Source organism: Rhinolophus sinicus, chromosome 13 (assembly GCF_057876585.1).
Source record: "Rhinolophus sinicus isolate RSI-liver-muscle chromosome 13, RSI-T2T, whole genome shotgun sequence".
Taxonomy (NCBI): Eukaryota; Metazoa; Chordata; class Mammalia; order Chiroptera; family Rhinolophidae; genus Rhinolophus; species Rhinolophus sinicus.
The window spans coordinates 40,968,867-40,986,766 of record NC_142513.1 but is presented as its reverse complement, the minus strand read 5'-3'; the positions used below and the strand labels follow the sequence as shown (position 1 = coordinate 40,986,766).

The window sequence follows — 17,900 nt, the reverse complement described above, 5'->3', positions numbered from 1 at the left end:
GAGTCTTCCGTGACATCTGGGTGTGTGCTCTCTGAGGCCAGGCTCTGACCAGGGGATGTTAGCTGATTCAAGAGTATCAGGGGCAAGAGTCCCAGAGGAAAGGAATCAATACAGAGAAGAAAGGAAGAAGCCAGAAATGAGACTCCATGGGCTATGAGGCTGACTCTGCCCTTTATCCCAATTACTTAAAGCTGGTGACTGCCAGAGGCAATATTTAGGTGCTGTGTTTCCCTGAAAAATAAGACCTAGCTGGACCATCAGCTCTAATGTGTCTTTTGGAGCAAAAATTAATATAAGACCCGGTCTTATGTTAGATAAGACTCGGTCTTATAGTAAAATAAGACCGAGTCTTATATTAATTTTTGCTGCAAAAGACGCATTAGAGCTGATGGTCCAGCTAGGTCTTATTTTCGGGGAAACACGGTATTAAAACTCAGGTCCAACTTGGGTCCTGGGACACACACATACCTTTGCTACAACTTAAGTAGGAACTGCAGCTTCACTCCTCGGATCGTCAGGTAAACCCCATGAGGGTCGGGGTTTTCAGACATTCATTCTGTAGATACATGGAATATTGAGGGGTGCTAAGAAGAAAAAGGCAGCAGGGAAGGAGGACGAGGAGTGCTACTGAGAAAGAGAACACTGGGGCACTTTAAATAGAGGGTCAGGGAAGACCTCACCGAGAAGATGACATTTGAAAAACAACTTGGAGGAGGTGAGGGAGTAAACCATTTAGAACTGGGGTAGGGGGCATTCCAGGCAGAGGGAGCAGCAAGCGCAAAGGCCCTGAGGTAGGAGCTTTCCAAGAGCAATGAGGAGCCTAGCGTGGTTAGGGCAGAGTGAGCAAGGTGCGGAGGAAGGTTGGAGTGGTCTTGTTGGCTGAGGGGTTGACCTTGGCTGTTAGTCTAGTGAAATGGCCAGCTTTGGAAGGTATTAAGCAGTAGAGTGATATGATTCTTATTTAAAAAGATCATGGTGGCGTCTGTGGGCAGGATATACCATGGTGGCGGGGTGGGGGGGTGGTAGGAGGAAGACTTGTTAGAGAATATTCCGTTCCCCATGCATTCTATCACGTGGCATACAGCAGACATGTTTGAGTAATGAATGAACGTTGTGGCAATTCTAGAGATGTTCTCCCTGAACATTCTCTATGGGACCACTAGAGAGGTCCAGTGATGCCCCCCTTCCCCCAGTGTCACAGTGCAGCCCCTGACCTGGACTGCACAGGTAAAGGGAGCACAGTGACACCAGCTCTTTGTAGAGGAAGGTTTGCATGGTGAAAGGAAGAAGGTGAAAAGGAGAAGGTCAGTCACATATCCCCCATCCCCTGCAGCCCTCCAGACTCACGGCAGAACTTGGTGGTCTTGATCCCATGAGCTGGCATGAAGAATCATGGTAAATAACTATCTCTGGTACACAGAACATTGTTTGAAGAGACTTAAAATGACTCATAATTATCCAGAAGCGCTAGGATATGGGGGTGAGTTTCCTTGGCATTGTTTCACTTATAAAAATGGTCTCAGAACAATCTATGACCAGCAGTAGCTCTTCACATATGTGTAGAGATTTGTAACTTAACTGCACTCTCTCCCCACAATCTGCCCTCAGTAGAGCAAGATTTATCTGTGGCGGTTTTGCACTGAGGAGGGTTGGGTTTTTTCATTGTCAGATGGCTGGTCATATCAGGGCCAGGGCTCAAGTGCTTAAGTTTCTGCTCCCAAACAAGACTCATTGCCCCTCAGCCTGAAAGGACTGCTGCTTGTGGGGAACATACCCACAGAACAATGGGGAGGACGGGAGGAGCCCTTTTGGGCAAAGGCAAATGTTCTTCCCCAAAGGCAGAAAGGACTATTTTATAGGATATATGGCAAATGCACACCCACTTTGGCACAGGTAACTGAAAAACTTGACTGAAAGTTAACCAAAGTATTTCCTACTTTGGAATGCAAATGGAGCACAACAGGAAGATTTCACACATAGAAAATGTCTTCATTATGGACCAAAATGGTTTCCGGAATGTCTGAAGACAACAGGACAGCTTTTATCAGTGAAAGTACCAGACAGTTCCACTACGTCTTTAATGTTTCCTCAGACACCTCAGACTAATACATAGAACTCATGTCCTCCCACAAATCACTACAAACGTAACTGCTACATCTTGTTAAGCAATTGATTATTAAGGAATTTAAAATGTACTCCTGCACTGCACACAAAATCCCAGTGTGTCCTGGGGAAAATCACACTGTTATGACACCTCACTGCCCAAGGCCACCCCTGAGTTTTTATAAGACAGATGAATAGAATAAACCCGAGAGATGACCTTGAAGGGAAGGGTAATGTGTCGCCTGAGGGGTGGCCCCATTTTCTTTGCTTTAAGTATGGTTATGTTTGTAGTGCAACACTGGGGGAGAGTTGCTGGTGGCCTCGGCTAAACTTCATAGCTGCCCCATCCCCCTGCCTCCCTGAGTGCTCTGGGGTATTTTATTTTCCCCTAGAACTCAGAGCCACTTCTGTTGTGTCACTTTTGAAAAAGTAGTAGTAGCTACCCAGACCATCTTCTGTTCTGTTTTTCCCTTTTTAAAAATAACATTATTGAGATATAACTCACATACCATACAATTTTTCCATTTAAAGTATACAATTCAGTGTTTTAAGTATATTCACGAGGTTGTGCAACCATCACCACAAACTAATTTTAGAACATTTTTATCCCTTCTAAAAAACAAAAGCATAAACCCACTAGTAGTCAATTCCCATTCCTCCTGCCCCACCCCCAGCCCTAAGCAACCACTAGTCTGCTTTCTGTCTCTATGGATCTGCCTATTGTGGACATTATGTGTGAATGGAATCGTACAGTGTGCGGTCCTTGGTGATTGGCTTCTTTCACTTAGGGTGTTCCCTAGTTTCAGCCGTGTTATAGCCTCAAACCGTATTTCACTTCTTTTTATTGCCAAATAATAGTCCATTGTAAGGGTAGACCACATTTTGGTTGTTCCTTCATCAGTTGATGGACATGGGGGCTGTTTTCATTTTTTTAGCTATTATGAATATTGCTGCTATAAACATTTCTGTAGTGTTTTTCCATTTTGAGGTGTGAATTCAATCTGGTGAAATGAACAGCCCCCACTATGGCTAAGATATAATGAGTTCTTGGTGTTCGTGTTCTGTGAGATAGCGAGAGTGTCTGAAAACCTCCTTTTCCACAACTGCCTAACGAGAAAGTTCACACCAAGATATAATTTTAAATTTATAATTTACTTAAATGTAGTCATATATGTATAAGAATCCATTATAGTTGTGGAAGGGGAAGAGAAGAATGTCAGGAAAGTTTTTTATGAATGTTCCACCCGCTTGCTTGCTCCTCACATAGGTACTTGTGCACGTGCAGGCACAATACACACTCTCTGTGCCTGCCACCTTTTGGGCCAGCTGTCCTAGCTTTCTGCTTCAGAGCCAAAGTTGATGGGCAAGACCAATGACCGAAAAGAGGAAGCCAAGCCAAGAGCCAGGGCCAGGGCCCAAACATAGCCACTGCTGCTGGGTTGGAAATACTGGAAGCCATCCTTGGGCCATTTGGAAATGTTAATTAGGCTGGCAATTCCCATTGCCCTTGGGTTGCCAGTGTTGAGTTGAGTGTGGCTTACCCCATCCATGGCTGCACCTGTTCCCTTCCTCAGAGCCATTCCATGGGGGCTGAATAGCCCCAGCAGCTCTCTGATCTCCTGCTCTGCCTGCCTTCCTGCTGGGAGGATATTTAGCACTGCCTGAAGCTGGGATCCTGGGCCACTGTTTCTCTCCCTCATTGATGCCGGCTCTCAAAAATCATTCGCTTCCCTAATTATCTTGAACCAGTTAATCATTTTCCACACTGACTGTTCAGTAACAAGAACCCAGGGAGAGGCAGCCACTTTTCTTGTCTGACCCTGCCCCGCGTTATCCCAGGTGGCAGTACTGGATGGCAGCCTTTCCTCAGAGATAAGCAGCTCAATTCAAATCCTTGCTGTTTTGCTGTCCCAGTGAAGACAGCCAGAGAAAATGTGCCACAAAAAGGCCCAGCAGTTCTTGAAAACCCTCCGCTAGGCAGAGCTATATGGAACACAACAAATCTACAACCAAGACTATTGTTTCCTGCGTTTTTTTAAAATCCTTGTTGACATCCAGAGTATCAGAGAAGTCGCACGAGCCCAAAAAAGTAAGACATCTTTCTCTAAAAGTGACCTCTGGATTCTCCAGGCTCCCGCTCTGTGTCTGAATCCTCAAGTGGCCTGCTGGCATCTGAGCTATACTTGCAGGGCTCTCCCCAGAGAGGTCTCACTCATCTGCTCTTAGATGTGAGCAGGGCCAACTCCCGATTCCCGGCACCACTGCCTGTAAGAAAATCTTTGAATTTAAGACATGTATTAATTCTATAATCTGGTGTCTCTCAATCTTTTTTTCATTATTGCCCCACCATGGAGGCTTCTGAGACATTTTTATATCCTAATTTGTCCTCTTCATCAAAACACCACAGAAATACTGTTTATTTATTTACCATATTTATTTCTGGGCTTTATGCACATAAAGAGTAAGATACTTTTGCCCCACAATGGGTGACATTGCCCATTAGAATGCATGCCGTAACTCCTCCACCAAAGCCCCCAGAGGCAGGGGCTTCATCTGCTTTCTTCTCTGCTATAAGCCAGAGCCTAGAACAGTACCTGGCACATATCAGATGTCCAGTGATAAAAGGATGAAATAATTATGCTTTCTGTCTCTCATCCACACCCCCAAGCGTCACACGCCTCTAATTCTCTTTCCATCCCTCATATCCAAGCACAGTGCTCTCTTCTGGTGTTTTCCGAGCCTGCCCAGGTCAGTGGTACCTCACACTTATCCCCAGGGATGTATCAGGAAGCTGACAGCCGACTCCTCTGTTCCAAGTACAAGCCCTCGCCCTACGGTAGCACTGCCTGTGTGTCAAGGGCAAGTGACATTTGAGCCCCATGGAATAATTAAGGCAGCCCCCAACTGTCTCTGTCTTTGCATCTCCTTAACTTACCATGGATTGGCAGTTATTGAGACATTCTGTTTGGTCCAGCACACCACACTAGGCTGCATCTGGGGACGTACTGTGGAGAAGCACAAACCAGTCCTCATCAGCAATTACAAACAAGCCTCCATTGTTAGCTGCGCCATCTGTTTTCTTGGTTTCTACCAATCAGGTGTTTGTATGCGCAGCATAACCAGGGCTGAGGGGACTGCAGGGGAGAGTGACCAAGAAGCCCCTTCATGAAGACCCTCTTTGCTCACACTGGAGAGGGTCCATGGCATGGTGCCTTGAAAAGGTGAACTGCCTCAACTTAAGGAAGACCCATGAAGACAGGTTCTATTTTACATCTTCCATTAGAGAAAATGGACCCCAAAGCACAGTGCATTGGGGGGAAACAGGAAATCTAAATAATGACATTATCCAGAGGACCCATGGAAAACATTCTAGTCTGTTACCCACAATGAACACTGCCCAGGAATTTCTCGTGCCCCTAGAGCGCAATCAACGTGGTGAGACGAAGCAGTTAACAGTGGTTGGAAAGCAAGTAAGACAGAGAATGCTACTGGATCATCCATGACCAGTTATTTATCCTGAAATCCTCAACCCCAAATGATTTTGTGGTGGGGGCAATGAAATTTCATCAATAGATTAGAAAATACGGCTTCCTAAATGTGCACATTTCTTCAGAGAACCCTACCGAAAAGTATGTCAGTGGTCCTTCCGACAGCATTGTGAACCACCGTCTTAAAGACTGGCCCTGGTCACTGTGCCACACTTGGCAGACGGGGTCAGAAGACACAGTTTACAACTGTGGCCACGCAGATAACAGTCTGTGTCACTGATAAATGTCCTTTGTCCAAATTTGATAGTGGTCCAGTGATGCTGAATTCAGGAGCATTGTGGGAGTTTGGGGTGAGGAGCGTTTGCTGGATGCAGAAAGAGCCTGCATTTGATAACAGAAAATCCACATAGGAGATAGGATGAGGTAACTGAGAAAACCTGTCATGAAATACAGAAAAGCTCAGGTCCTTTCTTGGGTTCAGTGTGACGGCTAAAATCCTACTGCCTGTGAATGAGGGAAAACATGTGGTCCCATTTCAACCCTACAGAGTCGCCTACCCGAGTCACCCTCTGCACAGCATGCCATGTGCCTCCTCCCTGGGGACTGTCACATCACAGGTGACACTAGTACTGAATTAACACACTGCGTACAACTCAGAAACATGTAAAATGAAACTTAAAGACATGTAAACTTGCACACTTAGAGAGTGTCAATTATTTTTTCAGGTCATCCATTGAATTCCGAATACTTATCTTGAAAACTCTTATCTTGGACTATATTTTAGAGCAAGTTAGTCAGGAAATATTGGGCAGCAAGAAAAAGGATACAGTGATCAGTGCTTCCCAGTGTCTGGAGGGCTCCCAATAGCAACTGCTTTATACATCCTAGGAATGCTACTGACTCCTTCATTCCACATTGATAAATATGACAGCAACTAGAATGCTGTGCCGCCATGTCGAATGTTACCTGACTTTTCAGTTCGTAGTGATCTCCAAGACTTCAACAGCACTCAGGCAGCCCCGGAATGAATGTGTGATTAGCACTGTGTTCACCATCAAGTTGGGCTGTGGGTGTGCTGGGCTGTATTCATTTGCTCTTATGTTCTTTTCCTTCAGATTAAAATACGCAAAGGTGTCATTGCAATATTTGAGCAAGGTAAGACTGACACTTCCGTGGATTTGCCCAACCCTGCCCTTGGGGAAGGGTGTGTAAAGTCACTAACAGACCTACTTCCACAGCTAACACCTTGCTGAAATACACTCTCAGAGTTCCTGCTGCTCCCACCTCCCCTCCTGAGGGGCCCTGCCCGCACTCCTGCCCCTGCATGTCTGCGCTGCCCTGGGGAAACCCAGCTTTGCTTTTCTTCTGCGCCATACATTCTGGTGAGAATCCGACACCAACACCTGCCATCCCGGAAAATGTCTTTGTAGCCCGCCCTTTTGTGTTCAGGGCTGCGAGGAGCCAGTGGGCCCAGAGCCGCCCCCTTTTTTGTTGCCCAAGACAGGAGGAGCAAGATCTTGAGAGGGGCCTATAAGACGTGGCACGTGCTGGGCCGGCCTTTGACAGCTTGCCTTAATGGGGGCCTCCAGGCCTCCGTGCAAGAAGGGCGGGCTGTCCAGGGGGCTGCTGAATGGACAGCTGGGGAGGAAGAGCACACAAAAGCTTGGGGAGCACAGAGGGCAGAGAACCTGAGGGCCTCGGGGTTCCCAGAGGGCAGGCCAGCCATGGCAGAGACCCGCGTGAGCCTCTGCTTTCTGCCCTGGTCTGGGATCCAGGCCCTTCCCTGTGGGCATTGACGGACAGCAGCCCCATCCATGGTTTCAGTGCTGGCCGAAAGCTCTCCGGGGGGTGGCCTGGCTGTGCCGACTCGTGGGCTCACCGGTGGAAGGGAGACCAGGTGATTGCTGATGAAGATGATGATGACGATACAGAGAACGTTAATGAGCAAGCTGTCACTTATTAACAGTATCACCCACAAAGGAATTCATGGCACAGACACCAGTCACCATCTCAGTAAATGTGGAAGGGGAATGTTCGGGTCTAGATATTTTGGTTTATCCAAAGCAGCACCCTCCTCCTCCACCAGGCATGGGCTTACACCTGCAGGCCAAACGAGCAGCCATTAGCACAGTGAGCTGCCTCTCTAACCCAGTTGCTATTTCTTTTCCCCTCTGCTAAAGCTTTGGCCAGTTCCATACCTGTTCCAAACAGGGCTCACGCGTGTCAGTTCCCACAGGCAATAAGAGCCCGAAGCCTGGGTGCACACGTCAGCCTGCTCAGAGCAGTGCAGTACCATCCGCTCCAGCAGTGGAGACTTCATGCAAAAGTCTTGATTTGCTGGGGCTGCTGTACCCATGCATGTCTTCCTGCTCCTGCCATAAAAGCGGAGAAGAGGGGCTCGAGGGTCCTTTGAACAGACCCCCAGCCTCCAGCAGGAGGAAAAGGCCGAGCACGTGGCATTGTCTCCTTTGTGGCCGGCCTGCTCGTTCCGCAGCTGCTGCCTCCCCATCAAGCACATGCGGTGGGCATGGCAGGAGCCATCACAGGCTGACTCGTGCCAGTGGAAAGTGGGAAACTAGAGGAATGCAGGAGCACTGCAATACAGGCTCTGGCTTGAGGGTGTCCTGCCCTTTGCCCCCGGTTGTTGGGGCCATTGCTTTCAGATATACAGAGGCCGCTGTACCACAGAGCTCCACGCAGCTCACCAGACTTGGCATCGTCCTGCCCACCTGCTGCCCCACAGCTGCAGGAGGGGAAGTGCGCCCTCCCCTGCGTCCCACCTTGTCCCTCGGTGGGTGTGGAGGGGTTCAATATTTTCCCTTTATTTAATGTCCTATCTTTGAGCATCACTTTTTTTTTTTTTTTGCTTGCTTCTCCCAGTTGATCTGATTACAATCGTGAGTGGGTTGGTTCCTAGTTGATAATGTGATCTTAGGCAATTTGCAGTGAAGGTATTTCAAAATGGAGTATTACCTGGGATTAAATCGGGGTTGTGTTCCCCCCACCCTGTCCCCCGCTGGATTAAATGCTAGTACCCATCACTGGCTACAAGGGGACAGAGAGATGCCTGTTACCAATGCCATCTCTGTCATGGATGACAGCATAGCTGTGCTGCCTTTGTCAAAAGCAGCCTGTTTTTAAAGATGAAAACAGTAGAGAGGCCAAAAGCAGCCTGTTTTTTAAGATGAAAATAGGAGAGAGGCCCAAGACGTTTCCTCTCTGTGCCCAGCCTCCCTGGGAGCAGAAGGTAGGAGAAAGCCCCTGTGAGGGAATCTTAAAGCGCTGCATCTCAGGACACTGGGCAGGTTGTCTCCTCAGGTCCATGCATGTGTGCAAGTATTGATTTCAGAGGCTCTTCCTAGAAACAATAAGGTAAGATCAGAAAATGAAAAAAGATGCTGTCTGTGAATAAGGTAACTTATGGAAATTAATTTCAAATGCCAATAATAAAAACTTCAAAGGCCAAACCCCTGGAAGTAAAGCATGTTAGGAGGAGTATAGAAAGCCTGCTTTTGAGGTTTGTTCCGGAAGCCTGGGATGCAATACAACAGGATCTAAAAATAGATTTCGAGGGGGAGAAGGGTGATGAAATGATCCTCCCGCTCGCATAATTGCCCAGGGGAAGCCAGACACCTCCAGCAACAGCCACCGGGTATTGCACAGGCATTGCTTCCTGTGCTCCTCGGAGCACGCTCCCGCAGCCCTGGGGAAGGAGCCGTGCTGCCACGCAGGCTTTACGTTTATTCCTTTTCCCTCCCATGCTAAATAGCAGTGTGCTTGTCTGGACTCATTCAGACAAGCAATTCAGTCCTGACCTCGCGTCTCAGACCCTTTGGGGAATAGTCAAGTTGTAACTGATGTGAAATACTAATATACGTGTAAATAATAGCACTGACGGAGCCACAAACTGCCCACGAAGTTCTACTTGCCTTTTCATTGACTCTGGACAGTCTGCTTCCTTGGCTTCTCCTCCCTTTACTGTAATCAGAGACCTTTCTCTTCATTCTTTACTTGTGGATTGGCCACAAGTTAATTTCAAAAAGATTCATAGTTTCTTTTATGCTGCAGGAAAGTCCAGAGCAAAGACTGGGAGAAAAGACATGCATTTGTTGATTCATTCAGCAAACATGCCCACGCTCACAGCACATGGAGGTCATCAAACCTCCCTCTGGGGAACGTGGTTCCATTTCTTCTGAGTTCCACAAACCCTCCCTATGTCGGTGCCCAGGAGGGCAGCTCTGGGCGCCATGACTCGGCCTCTCTCTGCTTCCTTTGCAGGGTCCTGGCCGCCAGCCTGAGTGCCTACCTCATGGTGCCTTTTGGCAAGAGGAGATGGTTGAGACTCCCCCACACCCCACATCCCAAACCTCCAAACCCAGAGACTTCGGAAACATTGCTGCTCTGCTATTGCCCTCAGCAAGCCTTCCCATTAACGGACTTCTGAAGTAAAGACAAATCCCACCGGAATGTTGCGGATTGGACTTTCAAACTAAGTGGTATCGTCTTGCCCTGAAACCTCACAAACCTTGGGCTTCATAAGAAAAGAGAAAGTCAATGACCAGAGACAAACCCACTCTCACGTGGGCATTGGTGTGGCTGCTCCAGGCAGAGACAGCCAGAGAAGATTATGGGCTTTCAGGGAGGGGACGCAGAGTGGCTGGTTTCTGTATCCCAAATTGTTTCCTCTCATTGAGAAACCCAAGCGTGATTCACAGAGGGTCCAGCAAAACAACTGTCAAATTGTTTGAAGAATTTTCTCTGCATTGATTTTACTCGTTCTTATGTTAGAATTTATGGTTTCCTCAAAAATTTCATCATCATGGAAATTGGCTTTCCCTAGGGTCTTTTGCCCAAGAGAAGTTTTACCTCGGTTGCTGAGTGTTTTTCCACCTCGTGCCTGCTGCCCACTGTCTAGGGAGACGTTTTCCTGATCATCCTGGAGGCCCTTCAGTTCATGACCATGATGCTTCTATCACAGAACAGCCAGATGTTCCTAGAAATGCAAGGTCCTGTCCCTGTGAAAGCTGTGTAGGTAAGGAAGCTTCCAAGAGCCGCATCAACACAAAGGCACATGCCAGCTCAGGTGCTAGACTGAGACGGGCACCCCTGCAATGCAATGTCCATCTGTGTCCAAAAGGTTTGCCCTGCAGTTGTGCTCTCCTGCCCGCTGTCCAGAGAGGACCATAGCAGGGACCTTAGAAATAGTTCCTATCGCACAGAGCTTTAGGGTAACAGATTCCAAGCAAGGATTTGATTGTACTTTTCACTCATTGCTCTGTGGGAGGCATGATGAGCCTGTTTAAAAAATGGTGGGGGAGGGGAACAAAAAGCTCCACCTTCTGCCAGCACTTGCCCAGCACCCTTGCTGGAGGTCTGTGGGTGTCAGAGACAGAGAAATCAATCAACGGGGAAAACCCCGCTTCTCACCTAGGCCCTCAGCCTGTCTCAGATCTGGAGCTTTGCCTCATCACCCATTGCAGTCTTTGTCTTATAAATAGGTCATGTCTCACACAGGTCCACAATAAGCCTCTGACTCAGAACCGTGGGAGGGGAGGGGGGGATGCCGCTAGCTGAGGCCCCAGCCGTGAGAAAGGTTAGCCCACCATCTGCTCTCAGCTCTGCACCTACCTGTGTTACCCTCAGCTTTGGTCACCTTTCCAGTGAGCCTTCTGCGCCTACTCGCCCATCACAGTGGTCGTTCTCACTGACCAGTCAGTTCTTTCTGTCAGCCATCAACAAGGTTTGTCTGGTACCTGACCTTTGAGGAGAAACTGGCAAACCCAGGAACCAGACTCCCTTTGGAGACAAGTGAGAATTGAGGAAGTCTTTCCTATTAGAAGAATGGACCTTCTAATTCTAGCTTTATCAGAGATTGCAGGTGGGGCCCCTGCAATATAAGACAGAAGCAGCTTGAGCGCGATCTGCGTGTAAGAGATGAGGGACATTCCAAATTAGAAGATATGACCTTAGTCATTTGGGGCTGTTCTGTAAATGGGAATTTGTTCACTTATTGGAGCTTAACTGGTAATATAAAGAGTGACTGGAACTCACAGCATTTTCTGTTCTATCAGCAGATGTCAGGAGTCTTGTTTTCCCGTCCTCCACACACACCTTTTTAATGAGCTGGGCTTTCCGGTCAGCACGGGTTGGCCCCGTCACTCAGACTCCAGACTGGTGCTGAGTTGCTTTGTTGCATATTTACAAAGTCCCCAGACCTCATTCCTGCAGGGAAAGGCATTGTATGTTGTTGGGCTCATGAGTCCCATGGAGGCTCTGACGGGAAGTAGCTTCTAGGAGAATGTTTCATCTTTAGGCTCTAGAAACCCCCGGTGTAGAACTCGGATTTATAGAAGTATCAGGACTTGGAAGTCGTTTTGAACTCACCTGGACTTCTGTCCATGATTCCATTTTACCTCCAGGAACCAGCCCTCCTGACCCTGCAGTGGGAGATTCTGTTGGCAAATCACTAGCCCTTCCTGTCATCCCCAATGATTTAAACAACTCTGTGACCCCCAGATTATAGCCAGCAAGTTTGTGACTGGAGCTCTTTCTCAAACCACTATTCTCAGTATCAGCTTTGGTTTGGAAATTTGGAATGAGGTAACAGGGAGTCTGGTAAACAGGTTGGCTTGCAGTCACATGGACTTGAACCGTTTCTGTTATTTGGGGTAGAAAATTGAAATGATAGAGTCTTTTTTTTCTTTTCCACATAGAAAAGCAAATATTGTGATTTTGTAATAAATGCCTTTCAGCAAAATTGCAGAGGGTCACTCATCCGGTGGAGACCCACTTGAGTCACGGTGCTGACTCGTCACATTAGGTCAGCCATCTGTAAACAAAAGTGGCCCTAATTGGCCCAAAAAGACTTGCTGGCTTCCAGGCAGGACCGAACCAGTTTCCTCACTTTTCTGCACGCTGATGTCCTGTAGTCTTACTGAGTAGGTTTTTGTACTTTAAAAAAGTAGTAATGCCACAAAATAATGACTTTAAAAAAAATAGTAAAACCTTAAGTAGAAGTGAGTAAATTTAGCTTAGGTGACTGTCACAATGTCTTCATGCAGTTAAAACTGCAGCTACTAAGAGCTACAAGGAAGGGGCAGGTTTTAATCCTTGATGTTGTGAGAGGGGCTGACTGACTGGACTCTTAGTCTTACAAACAAGACCACGTGTATCCACAGCGTAAATCATGTCTTCCTGACCTTCCTCAGGTGCGACCACCTGCACTTCATTCACTATTACATTTGTATCATCTGGAGGTTTGAGGGGTCCTTTAAAACTTACTGTGATGTCTTACATGTAACTTTGCTACCATTATGTCTATTGAAGGGGAATGTTCGCATCTGAAGGGAATTTCAACATAAACAACCATTGTTTTAGTTGCACTCAATATCTATGTATGACATACACATTAAGTGAATCTTTTCAGGTCTACAATATCTAGTACATGTAAATAAGGTAAAAATTTGATAAATATGGTAAATTAAGTTATAGTGTGTCATTTGATTTTCATTTTGCTATCTTTTACTTAATTTTCCTAATGCTCCACATCTGGGCTTAAACCTAGGTGGCATAGACCTTTATGTACAACTCACCTTTGCAGGCATGTGTGTTGTGCCAGGACACGCTCAGCAACGACATGCCACTCCCAGGAAAGCACACAGCTCCACAGATGACGGCCACTTGACTCTCCAGTTTACCCTCTTTTGCTCTTTAATTCTGAGTGACTGTGATGATTTAATAAAGTAGAAACACAGCATTTATGTGCCATATGTTTCTTTTGTTTTCGTTATACTTTGTAGCAAAATAAAGTTTATCCTGGCATCTAACAAAAAATAATTTGCATTTTTACCTTGTTCAAAAGCTCTTTTTTAAACCAAAGCCTAAATATTTATCCAAAATGGTAGCCAGTACCTATCCCGTAAAGTTTGCAAATGTGATTATGAAAACTTGACCTCTTGGTTCATAACATGGAAGCTAAGATTCACTCAAACGAGAATTTGAGTCCAAGCATCATCGATCTCATGTATGTAAGTCCATTGTCTCTTCATGATTAAATAACTGGGTCAGCATCTCCTGTAGTTTGTATCAAGGCTCACAGGGAGCTTGAGCATTGGCTCCCATCTCTCCAGGACAGCCCTCTGCATGAGCCTCCCTTCCAGAGGGCTGGAGTCCCAGGGCCTGATGAGCATGAGGCCAACTTTGAGAGTTTGTGAATAAGTGATAGACAAAATCGGCCTCCTTTTGGTGTGGCTTAAGTCGTGTTGAAGGCCCGGCCTTTAAGCCTCCAACCATCATACACTGATGGCCTGGCCAGGTGGCCTCTGCCAGCATCCTGGGTAACTCCTGTGCTCTGGATTGCTGTGAGCTTTCAGGACATTGGACAGTTTACTTACAAGACATTTCAGTGACCTCAAACAGGGTCCAGATGCTTTCCTGGTTATCAAGTAGAGCCTGAATCAATTTGTTGTTTTGTTTTTGGGTTTTTTCATTTGTTTGTTTTTTGTTTGTTTGTTTTGTGTGGTTTTTTTTGGTTTTGGCTGGTAGCAAGAGCTTGATTGAGGGTGTATTGTGCTTTTAATACTTGGTTCCTCATAGAATGAAACTTGACAGAGTTTTAGAACTTCGTTGCCTAGAAACAGAGGTTCCCAGCTCTGCAATGCCGTGTCCTGCCCCATCCTCCACCTTGATTCTGTTCCAGCAGGTCTGGGTAGAATCTCAGCATTGATTTTTTTTAACACCACAACCCCCATGATTCTGACCTGCAGATAGATTTGGGCTGAGACAATTGGACCAGCCCCTATTGTGTTAATTTGGGCAGCCCTGACCACCTGTCCCATGTGTGCACCCTCTGGTAGAAGGAACATCAGTGAATACTCCCTGAGGAGCAGCTGGTTCACCTACAACTGCTCAGTGTAGCGTCCTGCTCTTTCTAACGATTCTGCTTTATAGATGGGCCTGTATTCCCTCCAGGATAACTTATGGATTCTTTTCAGATCTGGAAATAGTCATTTGAATTTCAAAGGATATTGTTATGAAAGTCTCATGAAGCAATTTATTGTCTTATTTATTTAAAAAAAAAAAAAAAAAAGATGGGGAGGAAGGTGTTCCAATCATAATTCCTGAAGTGATTCCAGTCATCTTCAAAAATTCTCATCAAATCTTAGGCCAAATCATGCAAGACCTTGAGCAGAATTCCAAAAAGAATCTAACTTCCAATGCTTACAAACAATGCTCTCTTCAGCTTTTCTTGGCTTTCGCTAAGTGCCAGAATAAAAATAAAAAAATAAAAAATTTAGTACCCTGAAGATATACCCTGGCCAGAGTAAAATTCTCTTGAGTATTCCAGGAAAAGTGCTGGAGTTTTTTGTTTGCTGCACTAGAGAGTATCTCTCAGCAGTAAGACTCAGACCTTTGTATTTATTCACTTCTGTACCAATGTGAGCTAGTGTTACACTTTGTGTGTGTTTGTGTGTGTGTGAGTGTGTGTATAAACTAAATTGAGGCCACTTTTATTTATTAAATGGTTTATGTCAAGAACAACTATAATCATTTGCTCTTCCTTCTATAAATGGAAATGATTTTAATTGCATTTCATTTTTCAAATGAAAAAGCTAAGGTCATGTAAACTTCATCCCTGTGTATCTGGTTTACCTGAGGCGCAGCTCTCTCCCTCACTCCAGCCACCTTCTTCTGTGGATACTGAAACCAAACTTATTGTCTCATTGGAGTCACACAAGTAGGAAGTGAAGCTCCAGGAAGGAGCTGAGTTTTCTGGGCCCCGTTCCTTGATGATACCCCCATTTAGCAGCAGTCTGTTCTTAACCAGTGCACAGATGACTTGTTGAAATGTAGTTTCCATGTTCCTTTTGGCCACTGTGAAGGTTTCCCTAAGGCCAAGTCTGAAGCCACCTGACCCTCCTCACATGGACCAGGCACAACATGGACCAGGGGTTCCTGTGTTGGGGAACTTGTTTTACCAGATGACGCTCACCTACTCTCCCTATGGGCAAAGAAGAGGATGCTGGAATTGACTTTTCTCTATGACTCTGGAAATCATTGGATAATACATCTCTGGAAATACAAATTGCTCATGTCTTCAGACCTGAAAAATAGATTTTGAGGCAAAGAACCCAGGACAGGAGCAGGCTGCACATGCTGTTGGTGGCGAGTGCGGGCCAACCTGCCACATCCAGCAAGTCCCCCGTGCTCTGCACACACAAATCCTCAGGGTAATTTAGCACTTGCTGCATGCAGTTCAGCCAAAATTTTCTGTTCATTGTCTCCTGAAAAAAGTTTTATGTTTCAGGAGTTTAAGAGAAAGAAGGTAAAGATACATGAATGTCCTTACGTGCCCCATGGCCCGCCCTGGAGTGGGGTAGAAAGAGACTTGCTCCCAAAATTGAAGTCGCAGACCCTCGATGCGCTGCTACTGCAGCTTACACCACATTTCACCCACAGATAACGTAACAAACCAGCTGACAATCCAGGGAGTCAGGAGGATTTAAAATAATATCCTCTCTGCCCCAAATACACTCTCAAATGTGCCGTCCAAAACAATCAACGGCAACAAAACCAGCAGGAACTCTGAAACGATACTCTCTTTCTGGGTAATAGAAAAGTATTTGCTGGAATTGGAGATTGCTTCTTTTTTGTTGTTATAATTTTAAATTTAAAACACTTTTAATACCTAAGTGTTCATTATCCTAAGTTAAATTGAATAAGGTGAAGGGGATGAGAATTTACAAAAAGCTGTCACGTTAAGAAATATTTGAAAGATTCTGCCTCTTACAGAACAAAGGAAAAATTGGGAAGTTCCTGTTAGCACCTCCCTTTTGTACCATGTCAGACATGAAAAGCACTGGTTAGATTTTTTGACATTCACAACAAGATATTCCTCAGGTATCAGAGGACATTGTGTCTGTGATTGAAAATTCTATTTAAAACACTATTTTAAGAAATAAAGACTAAATGAATAATCTCTCAGTATAAGAGTACCCTCCCCAATGTGTTCAGGTGTCATTTTTAACCTTCCATTTTTATGTCCCACCTCTCCCTCTAGCAAAGCGCTTGTTGAGTTTGACAGAGAATTTTGTAAAGAGGTCACACTCATCAGCTTCCACCTTGACTTGAGGTCATGGGGGTCTGAAAAGTGTGCCTCTCACCGAGGGTGTGAAGTGGGTAGGGGCTTGCTATTATAGCTCCTGAAAGGATCTTTTTGACTTCAGAAAATAGCCTCGCAAAGAGAAGCTTTTTTCCATGAATACTCAGGGCCTGCATTATGCTCCTCAGATGGTAGAGGTGAGTACTTTTGATCAATATTCCCTAAGAAATGGCCGCTGGGCTAAGTGCAAGTGGAGGGCCTCAATAACACACCTCCCTCCCTCAAACCTGCATAGCATTTGCAGCAAATCTCTTGTGAGCCGTTTGAACCAGTGAGGCTGCATGTTAATGGCATCATCTTCTCCCTTTAAAAAATGTCACCCCATTTTGTCCTCCACATTGATGGCTGATTATGGGCCCACTAGAAACAGTTATTTCTATAGCCTTCCTTAAGGGAAATCATTTTAGGCACCATGAAAAAGTGAACCCCTGGAACTATTTTGACCTGAAGAAAAGGTTACAGTGCCCCTAAGAAAACTCAAAACAGTAGTTTCTCTTAATCAAGGGCAATTTATTTACTAATTACCTTTGAGATTTTAATGAAATAGCCAAAGTATGCTTTGTGTGCTTTAAACCAATGTGTTGTACTTTTTTCCCTCTAAAACTAATGATCGACCCCCATGCCAAACCACTGCCACTCCAGATGGTTGTTCAAAAGAATATTCTTCTACCCTCCTGTCCACATTAATGCAAACACACACAAAGATACCGGGTTTTCTTTTTTCATAGAAATAGCATCATACCATACACCTCATTATTCAACTTCCTTTTTTAACTTTATAATATGCCACAGGCACCCCGCCCTCTAATTTATCATTTTTAATAGTTGCATAATGTTCCTTAGTAAAGATGCACCTTTCTTTATTCATCCCATCTTTTTCCAATGTTTGTTACCTGCAATAAATACCATCACATCTGTATCCTGACATGCTACTGCTTTTATTTCTGTAAAATTTCAGTGAAATTACTGAGACAGAGTTTATGTAATTTTAGCACTAATGGACTACTTGGTCATTTTAAAATTCTATAAAATCAGCTTTGGAAGTCGGTAGGGAAAAAAACAAACACCAAGGCTAGGATCCATGTCTTCCCATGTTTATATAATGGAAATCACTGAATTACTCTCAGCTTAAGAAAACTTTTAAAGGG

The 17,900-nt window shown here is 45.5% G+C and overlaps 1 protein-coding gene across 7 annotated transcripts in view; it reads left to right on the top strand.

Annotated features, from left to right (window-relative positions):
- Positions 1 to 13,347, top strand: part of RALGAPA2 (Ral GTPase activating protein catalytic subunit alpha 2) — a 332,861-nt gene extending 319,514 nt beyond the window's left edge. For 6 of the 7 annotated variants that reach the window (XM_019712539.3, XM_019712535.3, XM_088789286.1 and 3 more), the window contains one exon: positions 9,870 to 13,347. In XM_019712539.3, coding sequence (XP_019568098.3) covers positions 9,870 to 9,889 — 20 coding nt within the window. In that variant the 3' untranslated portion in view covers positions 9,890 to 13,347. Of the gene's footprint in view, positions 1 to 6,706; positions 6,747 to 9,869 lie in introns of all 7 variants that reach the window. The other variant, XM_019712536.3, reaches the window with a different exon arrangement.
- Positions 13,348 to 17,900: the final 4,553 nt, after the last annotated feature.